The sequence below is a fragment of the Bos indicus x Bos taurus genome, chromosome 4 (assembly GCF_003369695.1).
Source record: "Bos indicus x Bos taurus breed Angus x Brahman F1 hybrid chromosome 4, Bos_hybrid_MaternalHap_v2.0, whole genome shotgun sequence".
In the NCBI taxonomy this organism is placed as follows: domain Eukaryota; kingdom Metazoa; phylum Chordata; class Mammalia; order Artiodactyla; family Bovidae; genus Bos; species Bos indicus x Bos taurus.
The window spans coordinates 3,504,440-3,522,321 of NC_040079.1; the positions used below are offsets into that span (position 1 = coordinate 3,504,440).

At 49.2% G+C, this 17,882-nt stretch overlaps 1 protein-coding gene across 4 annotated transcripts in view; it reads right to left on the bottom strand.

The window, feature by feature from the left end:
• Positions 1–17,882, bottom strand: part of DPP6 (dipeptidyl peptidase like 6) — a 1,064,355-nt gene that overhangs the window by 515,229 nt on the left and 531,244 nt on the right. The window contains exon 1 of one of the 4 annotated variants that reach the window (XM_027538504.1): positions 7,758–8,174. The exons of the other annotated variants lie outside the window; for them this stretch is intronic. Coding sequence (XP_027394305.1) covers positions 7,758–7,814 — 57 coding nt within the window. The 5' untranslated portion in view covers positions 7,815–8,174. Of the gene's footprint in view, positions 1–7,757; positions 8,175–17,882 lie in introns of those variants that run through there. 4 annotated transcript variants of the gene reach the window in all.

Sequence of the window (17,882 nt, forward strand, 5' to 3'; positions counted from 1 at the left end):
GGCTTTAAGGCCACAAGGCATCCAGATGCAAATTTGAAAAAGACATTTCAGTTCATTCCATGTTTCCAAAGGATGTCTGAAAGAAGAATACACACCCTACACCTGTCTGATATTTTTAAAGCAAGGACTTCAAGCCACCATTAACCTCTAAAATCTTTTAGAGAATTGCTTCTTTACCCAGTTAAATTCTTGTCCTCAATTTTCAGGACTCGATCATTGGACTCATCCAGTCTTGTCTTTCTCCACGAGAGAGGGTGAAAGATGTCTATTACAAAACCAAATCAGTTAATGTCAAAGACAGGCATGGCTCATTTCCATAAAAAATAATAAAGCTACAATTCCTGATGAGCCGGAAACATGGTGACTGTTTATTACTGTAAATGGTGAGCGTCTTTGCATTTTCAGCAGGCACGTTGGAGCTGAAGACGTTTTGGTGAAGTTGAACGGAAAGCATTTTCCAACCCTTTACATCCCCTAGCTTTTCTCTGTGGGACACTGGGAAGTCCTGGCGAAGCTTTCCATGGCAACTCCACTACTAAAGAGGAAGCACAGGACCAAGTTTAATGTGACACTTGCTGATAAAGTATAACACAGCGGACTGTGTTCCATGCAGAGAGTATTTTCGAGAAAGGAAAGTCAGCTGGTTCGCATCTGTTTTGCATTTGGGCTGTGGATACAGCCAATCTGGGTGGGGGTGGGGAGAGATGTGGGTTTTCATGTAGTAGATTAAGTGAGCAGAATACTACTAGAGCTCATCATCAGTTCTGGTGAAGTTCACAGGATACAAAATGAATACAATCCCACTTATCATTACATTTCTATACCGTAACGATGAAAATTCAGAAAGAGAAATTAAGGAAACAATCCCATTTATCATTGCATCAAGAAGGGCAGAATTCCTTTTCCTTCCTCAGGTAGGAAGGAAAGTTTTGAAAGAAAAGACTTGTACTCTCAAAACTAACACACTGATGAAAGAAATTGAAGATGATGCAGAAAGATATACCATGTTCCTGGACTGGAAGAATCAACATTGTTAAGATGAATATATTACCCAAGCCAATCTACAGATTCAATGCAACCCCTATCAAATCATCAATGGCACTTTTCACAGAACTAGAACCAAGAAAAAGTTTTATATTTATATGGAAACACAAAAGACCCTGAATAGTCAAAGCAATCTTGAGAAAGAAAAAGGAAGCTGGAGGAACCAGGCTCCCTGACTTCAGAATATATTATAAACCTACATTGATCAAAACAGTATGGTATGGTACTAAAAACAGCAGCAAAAGCTCAGAAATAAACATATGCACCTAAGGCTAGTTAATCTATGACAAAGGCGGCAAGAATATACAATGGAGAAAAGACAGTCTCCTCAGTAAGTGGTGCTGGAAAAACTGGACACCTACATGAAAAAGAATGAAATTAGAACATCCTGTAACATCATGTGCAAAAATAAACTCAGAGTGGATGAAAGGCCTGAATGTAAAACTGGATACCGTGAAACTCCTTGGGGAAACCATAGGCAAGAACACTCTCTGACACGCATTGCAGCAATATCTTTTTAGACTTCTTTTAATACAGCACGTGACTTACATCCCAGAAGACTGGGAATTATCTGTGGACACCAGGACACACAGATTAGAGCTTTGCACTGCTGTTCGCTTCATTGCTACGTTGTTCTCTCCAGTAATGAGACTATACATCCTTCCTCGGAGAACAGCATCACTCAATGCCCCTTCCTCTCCTCAAAAACGTCACACTGCTGTCCCTTTGCTCCCTCAGCTCCAGGACCCACCCTGGCAACTCCAGGCCCTGAGCTCTTCTGAGCCTGCTCTTGCTTGGACACCCATGACTTCTGAATTCGCCCCCTCACATCCTTCACACATCAACCCGTTTTGCAGTGAAAGTGATTCTCTCTCTCTCTCGCTGCCCTGGAAGCTCACAAATCCTACAGGTGTTTCCAGATAAACTTAAGAGCCTGGCATCCCTATCCTTCGCCAGTTCCTTCAAGTTTTCTTTTCATCCAGAGAGTCTTAGATAAGTTAGTCCACAGGCAGAATGGCTTATTTAAAACCAGAGACGTCACTTTGTTGACAAAGGTCTATCTAGTCAGAGCTATGGTTTTTTCAGTGGTCATGTATGGATGTGAGAGTTGAACCATAAAGTTCAGGGCCAAAGAATTGATGCTTTTGAACTGTGGTGTTGGGGAACTCTTGAGAGTCCCTTGGACTGCACGGAGATCCAACCGGTCCATTCTAAAGGAATCAGTCCTGGATATTCATTGGAAGGACTAAAGGACTAAAGCTGAAGCTCCAATCCTTTGCCCACCTATTGTGAAGAGCTGACTCATTGGAAAAGACCCTGATGCTAGGAAAGATTGAGGGCAGGAAGAGAAGGGGGCAGCAGAGGATGTGATGGCTAGATAGCATCACCAACTCAATGGACATAGATTTGAGCCAACTCCTGGAGTTAGTGAAGGACAGAGGAGCCTGGTGTGCTGCAGTCCATGGGGTTGCAAAGAGTTGGACGTAACTTAGTGACTGAACAACAGCAACATGGGCAGAACAGAATTTGACTTATACTAGTACAATTACTGCCATCACGGACACCTTCTGAGTCATGAAAGAACCATCTCTGCTACTAAGAATCTCTTAAGTAAGTCATGTTTGCACTTCCGAATACTGAACCTCGATTTTCTGGTTCTTCTTCCCCCTCTTTCCCCCTCCCGCTCCTCTTCTTTCTCTTCCTCTTCTCCTTCCTCCTCTTTTTAATCCTACATTTGCCTTCACAGCAGTCGCCTCACATTGCCTCTTCTTTTAGGACAGTTACACAAAAAATTTAACTGTCATGATGGTCAAAGCGAGATCCTCTGTTTAAGTATCTCATTCAGCCACTGACAGAGGCAGAACGCCGCATACAAAGAGCAAGAGCCGGGGCAGGTCAAGTCATCGCGTCCCTGGGCAGGCCTGCCCTCTCAAAGTTCCCGGCTCCGTGCACTGCATTTCATTTATCCTTCATAAGTTTGTCTATTTGTCTGCACTGGGTCCTAGCCGCAGCACAGGAGCTCTTCAGTCTTGTTTGAGGCGTGCAGGATCTAGCTCTCTGACCAGGGGTCAAACCCGGGCCCCCTTCATGGGGAGTGTGGAGTCTTAGCCACTGGACCACCCGGACGTCCCGCCACGCCTGTTAATGCTCACTTTATAGTCGTTTGGTAAATTCTCTTCACTTCAGAAAACACTTCCATAGTGCCATTATCATTACAAACAATTAGATAATTTTTTTTTTAGGTTTAGTCTTTTAAAATTGCTTATTGAGCTGAAATTCACTTAACACGGAATGAACTATTTTGACAAGTAGACTTGGGCGGTATTTAGTACACTCACAAAGCTGTTGACCATCACCTCTAAGACTGTCATCATCACCAAAGAAAATTCCAGTTGCATTAGCGGTCACTCTCCATTCCCAGCAGCCCCTAGTAACATCCTCAATCTAATCTAACCCATCAGTCCACACCAGGTCCCAGGGCCCAGCATTCACTAGGAGAAGAGACACATAGGGCCTACATATTAGGACTTGTGCAGCTCAGAAAAACTGAGAAGCAACAAAAATAACTGCCAGCGGCTTCCCTGGGGGCTCAGACGGTAAAGAGTCCGCCTGCAGTGCAGGAGACCTGGGTTCGATCCCTGGCTCAGGAAGATCCCCTGGAGGAGGAAATGGCAACCCACTCACCTCTGGTAGGACTATCAGAGCTACCGGTTTTCAGATCAAGGGATGTTACGGAGGTGGTGACTGAACTTAACAAAGAGCAAAAGATTCAGGCTTGTGCACAGAACACCGAGTATTTCCATATGAAAAGAGATTTTGCTGAAGACCTTTAAAGAAAAGGGATATTTGCCTTTTATCTGTGAAGATTCCTCAGCCAAAGAAGGTGGAAGGGATCACAGGATGCACTCTTCCAGCTCTGGGATTCTGTGGTGCATGAGGCCTGCCAGTGTGTGTGTGTGAGTGTGTGTGTGTGTGTGTGTGAGTGTGTGTGTGTGTGTGTGTGTGTGTGTGTGTGTGTGTGTGTGTGTGTGTGCGTGCGCGCGCATGCGCATATCCACACACAAATACAGAGTCCGCATCCCTGCTCACTGTGTGAGAAACAAGGCTGTCTCGGTGGACTGGATTCATGGAGGCTGAAGCCTGCTGTCTCCTCTGCCTCAGCAGCACCTGAGATGAGCACTTTCCAACTCTAAGTCATTTGACGTGAGGACAGAACAGTTTAAAAAGGGAGAGAAAGCACCTTAATTTAGTTCTCAAAGGTAGGATCTAGTTTGTGAGAACACGCTAAATCAAATTAGCCTCAGGTTTTTCTACTTCACTTACTAGGCTAACCTCTGGGTACATGTGGGCCAGGGTGGATTCTGTTTTCACCAACAAGCCTCCGTAACACCTGACTGGCTTCAGAGTCAAAGGGCGGATTTAATTCCTTCAGCTTAAAAGATGTATTGTTTCCAAGCATCTCTGGGTTTTTTTATACTTCATTTAAAAATAACTTTTAGCATCTTCAGAGAGAAGGGAAAATAGTTTTCTAGAAGTCTATTTCCCATTTCACTCCAATAGGAGCATCATGGGTGCTCAGTCATGTCCAACTCTTGGCGACCCCACAGACTGTAGCCTGCCAGGCTCCTCTATCCATGGGATTTCCCAGGCAAGAATACTGGAGCAGGTGCCATTTCTTCCTCCAGGGGAATCTTTCCGACCCAGGAACCGAATTCGCGTCTCCTGCATTGGCAGGTGGGTACTCTACTGCTGAGCCAGCCTAAAGTACATCATACAGTTTCCTTAAAAAAAAAAAAAAAACTCCTCCCACAAATCCATCATTTTATAGTACATATTTGAGAAAACAAATTGGAAAAACTCAGCAATCTCTAATTAACAGGTAAAATCAATTGGTTACATGCTATTTCTTGGATTTTTTTTTTCATTAATCTGCAGTAATCCTCAACATAAAAAAGCTAATTCCAGCTGTCACCCATGTGCCTGGCTCCCAACTACCAAGGCAGGTAAGAAACCGTAATACGTCTGTTAGCGTGCTGAGAACAAAGTGGTCGTCTATTGCAACAGCCAAAAATGTGTAAGCATCATGCCACATTAAATCCACATCCTTGGTAATGCTAAGCGTTTCAACCAGGAAGCAATGCTTGGTGATTTGAAGGCAGTCATGAAGTTAGTACAATAGAACACAATCAAAAGACCTCCATCCCAGCAATCAAACCACAAACCGGCATCTATCTCTTTCTCTCTCCTAAAATATATTGGATCGTATTTCTCCCAGCCTGGGTAAGGGGCCATCCCCAAAGCATCACAAGTGAAAAAGAAGAAAATGATATGAAGGAGTGGAGGAATCATTAAGAGCTCGGCAAAGCACAGAAACAGCTTAAATGTCTTCTGAAAACTGACAGATAATAGAGGAATAAGAAACAGTCTTCATGAACTAAGTATTTCATCTTCCTCTTTGTTTCTGGACTAGCAGTTAAGATTTTAACCAATGTTCCCTAAAGGTATATTTATTGCATTTCACTTAAAAAAAATGTTTTTAATGTGGGCCATTTTAGAAGTCTTTTATTGAATTTCCTACAATATTGCTTCAATTCATGTTTTGGTTTTTTGGCTATGAGGCATGTGAGATCTTAGTTCCCTGACTAGGGATCGAACCCATGCTCCCTGCATTGGAAGTCTTAACCACTGGTCTGCCAGGGAAGCTCGTGGTGTATTTATTTTAGATGCAGTATCTCCATCCTCCATCCCCATTGTGCTTCTCCTCCCCTAACTCTGCTGCTGACCTTTTGCTTATTGGACTGTGGGCTCTGGGAATTCTTCAGGGTCAAGGTGACACCACTCTGAGAAGAGTGGAAAGGGCCCTCCCAACTGCCTAGGGTCAGACTCTTCTGGACGTCCCACTGACTCCCAGAAGCCAGGTCATGCCAGCTGAAGTCTTCCAGAATTACAGCATGTTCAATTATAAGGGATTTCTCAAGATAAAAAGTATAACATCAAACAAGGGCTTATCCGTCCTCGCAAACCCACACCCTAATGAGACATTTCCAGGATTCTGGCATGTGAGGGTATCAAGCAGAGTGAGGACAAAACTGAACAGGAGCCACGGACCTTCTTTTACGTAACAGCCTGGGCTTCTGGGGGCCCGCCCTTGTTTTAGACCCATGAAGAGCAATGCACTGTCCCCTGGTCCGAGATGCTACCCCAGTCCTTGCTAGAAGCTGGAAGCCCGGGGCAGGTTTATTTTACAGCTAGTGAGGAGGAGCTCCGTAGTAAGAGGAAGCCCCATCAGTCACTGGAGGTTGAATCAGGGTGGACATGTTACGTTATTGAACAGATACCCCAGAGGAAGGCTTCATTCGCCTCGTGTGAACCTGTGTCCATGCTACACTGAGCATTAACCCTCACACAAGCTCGCCGACTGCACAGGTTTCCGAGATTTCCATAATGACAAAATCTTCTTCCCAGAAGAAATGAAACTGCACTTAAGTTCTGTAGATGACGATGATACAACCAATAAGATGGTCTCATTTTTAATGGAAAACTGGGATTTGAGGAAATGACCAACAACATGCAGTTTGCACTACACACTGAATAGACCCAAAGTTGCCTGCGGAAGGTCTCTGAAGAGCTGACGATGGGCCTGTCACACGGTGTCCCCCAGAGAGGCTCTTTGCCTTTCTGAACTTTAAAGGGGTCCCCTTTTTTTGCCCCAACCCTAGCAAGTGACAGCGAACAACACCCCTAACACACACAGGGAGACTCAGTTGGTGCTGTGGATTCACCAAGCCTGAGCGAGCTGCTCGGCCAAGCTACGGGTGTCTCCCAGGATCTTCTTTAACGATCTGCCCGACAAGAACTAAGCACTGATTAAAAGATAAGAACCCTCAAGATCTTCTGAGAAGAGAATTACTCTATAAGAGCTTCCGGGCTCCCCTCTATTCCTTGAGCTTCTGCAGACGCTGGGCCTCCTCCGGGCAGGGTGAGGGCTGTTCCCTGCCACCTGGGGACACCAGTGCAGTCCGGGCCTTCCCTGCCAGCCCTTTAACAACTGCCACTTCTTAGCCAGGGCCCCTCTGGTTTTAACAGGAGCATCCTGACTTTTCCAGCTGGGAGAGTCTGCACTCTCTAAACGCCAGGATGAATAGCAGTGATCTGCTAGTACCTTCCAAAATACTAGGGATGGGGAGAGCAGGAAAAGGGGACACAGGTATCCAAAAAAAAGTCCTTTAAGCAGACCTGGCATGCTTTCTCGTGATTTGTATTAGAACCAAAGCAAAGTCCTGTTGGAGAGTCATGAGCAACTGAATTTGGGGAGAGGGCTGTGCTAGCCACTTCCTGTAGCCTCCCTCCACCCCACTTCCCCAGAGTACAAAGTAGCCGGCACCCGTCACAACTGACAGGCTACATTTGGCAGCTCTGAGAGAGGCCTTTGTCAGCGGTCCCCACACATCAAGTTTACCTCTCCAGATGCTCCCTGAGCCCATGCATTATGGATGGACTAGGGATCCTTCAAAAATAGAAGCGGGGTGGGGAGGACAAAGGCAGTCCCTGCCGGCACCCTCGGGGCTCTTGATCTCATGGCCAGCCCGGGGACTCAGGTGGCTACAGTCGTGCAAACACACAATCATTCAAGAGACATAGCACCCGCTCCCCCCCCACCCCCACCACCTCGCTCCGCCTCGCGGGCACACGCACCTCTAGCCCAGCCTTACCTGCTCCTGCTGTTGCACGGATTTCCCCGAAGCGTTGGGCTCCTTGGCTGTGGTCATGGTCCCCTGCTTCAGGGTGCACGCCGGCTCAGCGGCAGGTGCGGTCTGAGCGGGAGGACTTCGGGGCCCCCAGAGTCCAGCCGGCCGGAGGACTGGGGCTTAGTCCATACTTCCCAGAGCCCACGGCTGCTGGAGAGGGGGTGGCGAGAGGGAGGGCGAGTGGGTACGGCCGCCTAGTTCTCTCTTTTAAATGCACAGAGCAGAAGCGGGGCGATGCTGCGGCTTCGCGGGGCTTCTGCAATTAGCAACAGCCTCTGCAATCGCCACAGAAACAACGACCACTGCTTAGCAACCGGGCAAGTGGCGGCGCGGTGCAGGAAGGGGACCCGAGTGATGCGCGCCGCTCCCGCCCGCCTCCCGCGGCGCACGGCGCATGCTCGGGCCGGCGGCGGGGCGGGGAGGGGGCTGGGGAGGGGGCGCCGGCGGGAAAGAGGCGGGGGGGGGGGGGGGCGGGGAGAGGGGAGGGGCCGCCGGCTCCGGGTCTTGCTGCCAACCTGTGCAGGTGGCCAGACCTGCGCCCCCGGGACACCGCTGCGGGCAGATCACACCCGGGCTGGGGGCGCGCGAAGGGGCCACGCCGCGAGGGGCTTTGTTTGTCCCTCTGCCAAGCGCAGGGCCTCTTAAGGAGCAAAGCTGCCCCCGGGCATCAAAGAACAGCTTCTTTTCTGTTTGCCTGGTGGGTTTTTTCCCGCCGCTCCCCGCCCCGCCCCCCCAACTCCGCCCCCACCAAGACCACTAGCATGGCAACCTTGGCCTTTATTTTCCTTAAAATTCAGAAAACTTAACTATGGTCTGTCTTTTTAACTCAAAGAATCGTCTGTTTCCCTGTGAAAATCAACCAGGACCTCAAGGGTGTCTGATGGTTAAAAGAAGAAAAAAAAAAGGAAAGAAGCCGGTGGTGACCTTATAGGAACTCAAGGGCTCCCTGCTCTGTCCTGAGCTCAAGGAGAGAGAGGGGCAGGGGTGGCCGGCCTGCTCTTGGGCCTCATGTCCTTGAGCTTGGTCCTGACCCTGGGCACAAGGCACCCGCTCAGCTGCTGCCTCTGGGGGGACCGAGTGGCTGGTGGAGGAGAAACGCCCAGTGGGGACTCTGATGAAGCGGAGCTGGTGGCCTGCAGGTAGGGACACCTGTGCTTTCCAGCACCCTGGGCCTCGCGGACGCCCAGAGGTTTCTGCTGCCCCCGTGTGTGACTGCCCGCCCCCCAGCCTGGAGCCTCTGCCGCCAAAGGGCTTCAGGCATCAGACACTCACTGGCCTGGGGGAGTGTGGCCCTCACGCCCAGCCCTGAGGAAGTGCTTCCCCTGGGCTCCAGGTGGTCCTGCCTTTGCCCCTGTGAAGCCAGTGCAGCCTCTTGCAAAGAGAAGGCAGAGTAGAGCCGTATCCAGTTGAAGGTTTTAATAGAAGACTTCCTTTCTTCTGCTCCTTCCCTGACCCCCGTCCTTCTATAGCAACAGACACACCAGCACGATCCAAGGCCCCATTTGCTCCCCTGGAGTGGATGGTCGAGTCCTGCTCCTGCAGGGTTGTGGGGCCCCCCCAACCACAGCCTGAAATTCGGCTCTAAGCGTTTACTTGGCAAGGATTCCAGAAGGTCAGGATGGGCAGCTGGGAGCTTGGCTGGCTTGGCCGAGAGTACAAAAATGGAAAAGCCCCCTGTGAGAGCCTTGTCCCACAGTCCAGCTTCGGTTCGTGTTGTGTTTGTCTTTTATTTAGACATCCCTGCAGGGAGGGGGGTTTCCTCCAGCAGTGGTGTGTTCCCGGTGGGCCACACCCAGCGGGTCCGGAACCCAGGGTATCGCTGGTATGGGCTGTGGGCAGTGTGCCAGGCCACACAGACACTCAGGGGAGTGGTTGCTCTGGAGGGGAAGGGGCGGTCACTGTGGTGTGAAGACCCCAAGCCAACCAGCCATCATGGCAGCAGCAGCCAAGACTCAGGAAGGAGGCATGGGGAGCGGGGTGAGCAGCGCCCCCTCCCCTAACACAGCTGGACCCCGGCAGTCCCGGGGGCACCCCAGTGATGCGAGAGACCAGCAGCCCTTGCGGCAAAATGGTTCATCCCTGAGCATCTCAGAACTGGTCTGTTCTCCCAGGTTTCCTCTTATGTCAGAACCCCTGGGGTGGGTCACATCTTACAACCACCATCAGTTCACGTCTCTGAGAGCATCCCCTGCTGACTCGGGGGGCCGTGAACATCACCCAGCACCGCTGTCCAAGGACGGGACGCGAGCTGGGGGAGGAGAAGGCAGGAGGTTCCCAGGGCCCTGGGCCTAACCAAGTGGGTGGTACCCCAAGCTGCTCAGCTGTGTCTGCTGGGGAAGGGCGTGACACCCTCAGGGCCCTTCTATTTTACTTCTCAGTAAAGACCATAAATGTGACTTTATATCTAAAATGAATATGGATATCATGCAAAGTTCACACACACTTGCTAGATTATACCTGATCCTTCAAAGGAGTCTCCTGCTGGCCCCACAGCGTCAGGTCTGTTGGAGCTCCCCCCCAACACACACACACCCCTTCTGCAACTCCTCTGTCTTCACGATCCATTGATTGGGAGGAAAAGCTCGCAAATGGCTGCTGGATGGACAGGCCAGGTGGTGCCGCTCAGAACCTTTCCGTGGGCTTTTCTGACAGCAGGTGCCTAGAGCCCAACTTTTCTGCATCCTTGACTTGGACCTCTTTTAAAAGAGAAAGGGCAGGACTTCCAGCTGAGCCAGACGACACGGATGAACCCGGAGGACGTTTCATTGAGTGAAGTAAGCCAGTCACAGAAGGACAAATACTGCCTGACTCCACGGCTATAGAGGAATCTAAATTAGATTCATAGAAGCAGACGGTGGAATGGTTCTGCCAGGGGTGGGGAGTGGGGGGCGGCAGAAGCAGGGAGTGGCCCTGCAAGGTTTACAAAACTTGTGCCAGATGTAAAGGTTCTAGAGCTGCCGTAAACACCTGCTTCTGGTTAGCAACCATGAGTCATGTTTAACAACCGTGCATCGTATACCGACAGATCTGTTACCTGAAATACGTCAGAGAAAAACAAGTACCGTATCATTTCGTCATACGTGGAGGACAGCACACAAACAAAAATAAATCAACACAAAAACACATAGTGACCAAGGACAGAGAAGTGGTTACCAGAGGGGAAGGGGCGGGGGGGAGATGGATTCAAGAGGATGGAGCGGACGGATGGAGACAGTTTCTGGTGGTGAGCACACTGCAGGGGCACAGAAGTCCAAACCTGCTGTGCACATGAAACATACCATGTTATAAGCCCACGTTACTGTACCTCAGTAAAAATAAATCTGTTGGGATTAACAGACACACAGTACTATATTTAAAGTAGATAACCAACAAGGACCTACGGGACAGCACAGGAAACTCTACTTAATCTTTTGTAATAATCTATAAGGGAAAAGATGGCATCACCGACTTGATGGACATGAGTTTGAGCAAGCTCCGGGAGTTGGTGATGGACAGGGAGGCCTGGCGTGCTGCAGTCCATGGCGTCACAAAGAGTCGGACACGACTGAGCGACTGAAGTGAAGTGATAATGGAAAAGACTGAAAAAATAGATAGATGTATGTATGACTGAAAGACTGCTGTACACCTGAAACTGACACATCGTAAATCCACCGTGGGTTTCCCTAGTGGCTCAGTGGTAAAGAATCCACCTGCCGATCAGGAGATGCGGGTTTGAACCCTGGGTTGGGAAGATCCCCTGGAGAAGGAAAGGGCTACCCACTCCAGTATTCTTGCCTGGGAAATTTCATGGACAGAGGAGTCTGGCAGGCTATAGTCTGTGGGGTCGCAGAGAGTCAGATGTGACTTAGTGACTAAACCACAATAAAAATCAACTATACTCCCCCAAACCATCACAATATTGCAATATTGTAAACTAATTATCCTCTAATTATTAAAAAAAAAGAAGTCATGGAAAAACCCATCACAATATTGTAATTATCCTCTAATTTAAAAAAAATCAACTATATTCCAATTAAAAAGATAACAACAAAAATATATCTAAAAAATGTCTGTTCAAAGGGTAGATCTCTTTAAGAGAGAGAAAGGGCTGCGTTTGATCCATGTTTTAAAATTAATCGGTATCCCTCTAGAACAAAAGCAGCATGCCCAAGTTTATCCTTCAAGCTAAAGTGTGTCCTGCACACTTCTTTTGGAGCCTTGGTGCCTGCCTCAGTGAACATTAAGTTTCTAGCGTCCATCCTTAGCAAAGGGACAAAGTCAAGGCTTACTTGCCTCACAATACTTGCAGTGACAATGGCCGCCTGGGGCTGCCCTGTGCTGGGCACCCAAGCCCAGCGTGTCTGTGAGGCTGGCTCTGAAATTGCCCCATTTATGAGAGGAAATTGACATTTTGAGAATTTAAATATTATTCTCATCGTTAGCCAGCAAGTGCCCGACCTAAACTTGTGCAGGCCGGGGCTGGGGCTACTGTACTGCACTGGCTCAAAATGCCTGCAGAGCAGAAGATGGAAGATATTTAAGTAGTCTGTGCCAGGAAGTACAGTGAGCACTGGACACCCCTTCCCTTAATTGATCCTTAAAAACCTCTTAGACACACATGGCATTAGCTCGCTAGGGCAGCCACAACAGAGCATCACGAGAAGCCCAGGATCACAGTGCTGGCGCCTTCTGAGGCCCCTGTCTTTGATGGTCCCTCTGTGTGCGCCCGACCAGCTCTTCATGCAGGACACCAGTCATGTGGGATTAGGGTCCTGCCCAGTGATGTCACTTTATGTTAATCAGCCTTTTAAAGACCATGTCTTCAGACACAGTCGCATTCTGAGGTCCTGGGGTTGCAACTTCAATGTGTAAGTAAGGAGGTACACAGTTCAGCCCCTAATGTTCATTGTGAGCCCATTTCACTGATGAGGAAACTGAGGCTTGAAACGCTTCCGCAGACTTTCCAAAACCCACACAGTCAGTAATAAGCAGCAGAGTTACTCCAAACAAGAGTAAGGCGTCTGACCAGCCCTCTGGTATCTGAAAAGCGGCAGGCAGCTCAAGGGTCTGCCCTGATGGCCCACTCTGGGCAAGTCCCTGCTGGGGGTCCCGGGAGGATCCCAGCGCAGTACAGACTAGCCCTTCCCAGTTGAGTGTTCCCGGTGCCAAGGGAGGATCAGAGAGCAGAGCCTCCTCCTGCAACACACAGCAGAGGCCATAGCGACACCTGCTCCTCACCCCGCGGGCTCTTCCCTGCGCTCGCTGGACACAGGCAGCTGAGCCTGGCGGAGCGCGGCAGCCCGCTGGCCAAGGAGGCTGCCGCCAGCTGCTCGCCCTGCGGTGTTACCCACCTCCCTTTCCCACTGGGCCCATCGCCTGGCACTACCAGAAACCTCTGAGATCCCGCAGGCAGTCTCCCTGCGTGGACCCGAAGCCCCACAGTCCCGAGCAGGTGCACGGGGCTGGAGGCTTGGTCACGTGGGCACCATGCATCCTGCAGCCTCCTCTCCCGTCCAGTGTGTCCCAGACCGGCGGCTGGCACCGGCTCAGCTGATTAGGTCTGCGTGCGCATGTGCGGCCCCTGGGTCCTGCGGCGGCCCTGGGCCGTTCTCGCTCCGCTGATCTGCGCTCACTTCGCCCCGAGCAGCCAACCGGCTGAAACAGCTTTGCCTCACGACTGGCTCCATCAGCCCGTCTTTAAGCACCTAGTATGTACCAACGGCAATACCACCGACAAGAAGCAGGCACGTTAGCTGCCTTGTTGCTGTAAGGGATCAAAATGGCCTTAGAGTAGGATCCCTGAAGATCTTGGGGTTTTTTTTAGCATTAACCATCAGCAACAGAAACCAATTCTAACTTACAGTTCCCTGAAAATAAAAGTGAATACGGGCAGCAAGGTAAGATTCCCTGGAGAGTCCCGTCAGGATCCAAAGAAGGAAGTTTAGAAAAAGAGCTTATAGAGATACATGAAAATTACCACTAGGGAGGAGACGTGGCTAAGTTTCCCGAAGACTGGATTTCTCCAGAGAAACAGAGCCAATGCGGGGGGGGGGGGCGGTGTGTGTGTACATAAAGAAAGAAGAAACTAAAGTCGCTCAGTCATGTCCAGCTCTTTGCGACCCCATGGACTGTAGCCTACCAGGCTCCTCCATCCATGGGATTTTCCAGGCAAGAGTTCTGGAGTGGGGTGCCATTTCTTTCTCCAGGGGATCTTCTGGACCCAGGGATCGAACCCAGGTCTCCCACATTGTAGGCAGATATTTACCATCTGAGCCACCAGAGACAGAATCCAAACGTGTGTATACATATACATATACACATACATATACACATACATACTATACATATACATATATGGAGAGAGAGATTGGTTCCTTTTTTTTTTTTTGGCTGTGTTGGGTCTTAGTTTTGGCATGCAGGCTTAATTGTCCCCATGGCATGTGGGATCTTAGTTCTCTGACCAGGGATTGAACCCATGTCCGTTGCATTGGAAGACAGATTCTTAACTACTGGACAATATGAGAAGTCCCAAGATTGGTTATTTTTAGGAATTTAGGGAGTTGGCTCATTTGCTTGCGGGGGCTTGCTAATCTTGAATCTGCAGGGTAGGACTGTGCAGGCCAGCAGGCTGGAAACCCAGGGAAAAGGCCATCTGGAGGTAGAATTCCGTCTTCCTTTGAGGAGGTTGGTCTCTTTTCTCTTAAAGCCTTCGACTGATTAGACAAAGCCCCCCCACACTAAGGGAAGGTAATATGCTTTTACTCATAAGTCTACTGACTTAAATGTTAATCACATTAAAAAGCGCCAGTCCTTCCCAGCAACATCTAGGAGACCAAACGCTGGTACCACGGGCCAGCTGCATTGCCACAAAATCAACCATGGCAGGCGATAGAGGTGACTGGTAAAGTATTCGGTGAGGTGAATATTCTGAATTTACTAACACCACTCTCCTCCTCTCCCCTTTTCCCATCTTTCTACCTGAAATGTTTGCTACAATTTTGAATCATGAAATCCAGACCATTCCTGGGAGAAAACAGAAAAGCCATCAGATTCCTGAGCTTCTTACCTCCAAATGTTTTATACGGAAGACAGACAGAGACTTCTCTCCTACATAAGCCACCATGACTTGGGTTTTCTGTCACGCACAACCGAGATGAGCTCAAGTGAACACAGGACAAATTCCTCTTCTGCCTTCTCTTTTTATTACCCCTAACAGTCTTGCTAGGAGCATCCCCCTAAAACTGCAGCCAATTAGGAAGAAACAGGAGCTGATCTTACCTATTTATTTATTTGGCCATGTGTGTGGCTTGTGGGATTCCTGACCAGGGATCAAAGCCACATCCCCTCAAGTGGAAGCATGGAGTCTTAACCCCTGGGCTGCCAGGGAAGTCTCTGATCCATCTTAAGAGACCTGATAAATGTATGTTGATTTCCAGATGTAGCAAATAAGCGAGCTTCTAAGTCAGGTCCCCCTGAGTCAAACCTGATCCACTTCTTATTTCATAAATAAAGTTTTACTGGAACACAGCTGAGCCCATTCACTCACACATTGTCTAATGAATGCTTTTGAACTATAGTGGTAGAGTTGAACTTGTGACAAAGGCCATGTGACCTGTAAGGTATAACATTATTATCTGATGCTTTGCAGAAAAAGCTTGCAGACCCCAGGTCTAGAGTGATCCTGTTACTTGTCAATTGCAGTTATGTGCCCTCACTCAGAATCAGAAAATCAATAGAAAAAAAGCTGCATCCAAGTAGACCATTCCTCTGATTCCCTAAAAGGAAAGGCCGTGGGAAAAAAATCCTAACAGCCCCCTGTTAGGATTGCCATCAGCCTCCTGTCTTCACAGGAAGGCAAAGTTTCCACACAGCCCTCCTCTCGCACTGCTGTCAGAGTGTCTCATTTCCCGTAGGGAGACCGAGACTTGACCTGTGACCCCACTCACCCTCGCCGTGTACACCCTGACAGCGTCCTCTCCAAAGGCCACAGCAGACCCACGGAATGGAGTTCATTGCCCTGGAAGCGGGAATCTCCCGTGGATCTGGGAATACCGAAAGCATTCAAATGGTTTGCAAAATCCATACCTTCATCACCTAGAGTTCGATACTGCTTGTTTGGACAAATGAATATGGTGTATTCAAAGGAATTCAATGACAAGTTTCATTTGAGTGATTTTCATCTTTCCCTAAAAGATGCTTCCTGCACTGATCATAAACCTTTACAAGGTAAGGTAATGCTACCCACTCTCCCTGGAGATGAGGCCACAGGACACCTGGCCTGAGCCAGTGTGTCCAGCTGTTGGAGAAGCCTCCGGCCCCGTGTTTACAGATATGTTACTGTGTGCTAAGTGCTTTCCATGTAAGTCAGGAAATCTGCTCCCATAGCCTCAGAGCATAATAGGAGATGCAAACTTGTAGCAAATGCATGTCTTCTGGTCCTGCCTTAGGAAGCACTCCCTGGTGGCTCCGACGGTAAAGAGCCAGCCTGCAGTGCCAGAGACCCGGTTTCCATCCCTGGGTTGGAAGATCCCCCTGGAGAAGGAAACGGCAACCCACTCCAGTATTCTGGCCTGGAGAATTCCATGGACAGAGGAGCCTGGCGGACTACAGTCTGTGGGGTCGCAAAAAATGGGACACAACTAAATGACTGACACTTTCACTTTCTTTCTCTTAGGAAGCACAAGGAGAAAGAGGAGGTGGTGGAGGTGGTGAGGGGGTTTGGAGGCAACCTGGGTGCCCATCCTCGCGGAGGGCCGTGTAGGATGCTCTGGACACATGCCAGTCAATACTAAGCAGTGATGAGCAGCAAGGTCATGCGCATACAGAGCAGCATGGATGGATTACAAACCCAGTGCTCAGGGCAAAAGCTAAGAAATAGAAATGCATACTGACACACGTACATATATGTGTATACTTACGTTTACATAAATAATGTACACAAAACGCATACGCATATATCCATAACCTTTTAACAAATGAAAAGTGCATTCGTACAAAGATACGTGTTTGGCAAAGATACAAACTGAAAGCTACCCAGCGGACGTGATATAATATTTGCTGGTGATGGGAGGGAAAGGGGGCTAGATTCTGAACTGGGAGGGAGGAGCAGGGAGGGAGGAAGAGAGGCAGGGAGGAGTGTGAGGCAAAGGAAGGAGGAAGGCAGAGGGGGGCTTTGCTTGGACCACGGATGATCACGTGATGTCAGCTCTACCTCTGCAAACCTCAGCTTCCTCTCCTGCAAGTAGGGTAGAGAAAAGTCCAAATAAAATGAATGGAGAGGGATTTGCCTGGTGGTCCAGTGAGTAAGAATCGTCTGCCAGTGCAGGAGACGTGGATTTGATCCCTGGTCCGGGAAGATCCCACGTGCCCCGCAACAACTCAGCCCCTGGGCCACAGCTACTGAGCCCGTGCTCTGCAGCAAGAGAGTGACTCCTGCTTGCTGCAACTAGAGAAAGCCCAAGAGCAGCACCAAAGTCCCAGCGCAGCCTTAGATAAATAAATATTAAAAAAAAAAAAAGGGAACGGGTTGCTATTCCCTTCTTCAGGGGATCTTCCCAACCCAGGGATGGAACCCGGGTCTCCCGCACTGCAGGCTGACTCTTTATTGTTTGAGCCGCTGGAGAATGCTTTCTAAGGCAGGACCAAGACAGGCATTGAGAGCCCTCGGGAGCCCTGCGTGGTCACTTGTACCATCTTAATTAACCCTCCCAACAGTCCTAGGAAATAACTAATTCTTAATTTATAGATAAGGAAAAGGGGGATTCTGAGAGACCGGACCACTTGCCCGAGATCACAAAGGCAATGGTTTGAAGGATGGGCCTGGCATGGGTCCACGTGTAAGTCCAACTGTCCACTCTGTGTAGACCCATCACACTCCCTGAACTAGGTGTCCCCTGGTATGAATACCTGCCAGCTGGGAAATTCTATTGGGTGAGTCCAGGTAGATATTCCAAGGCAGATAATCAAATCTGTGAAAATTGCCACTGTGCAAAAAAGTCTGAAACCGTCTCCCCCACACCTGGTCACACTCCGGGCTGTTCAGTAACAGCCTCGTCTCAACCGTCAGGGGGACCAGATGCAACACAAACTGTGTGGCATTTTGAAAGCCTC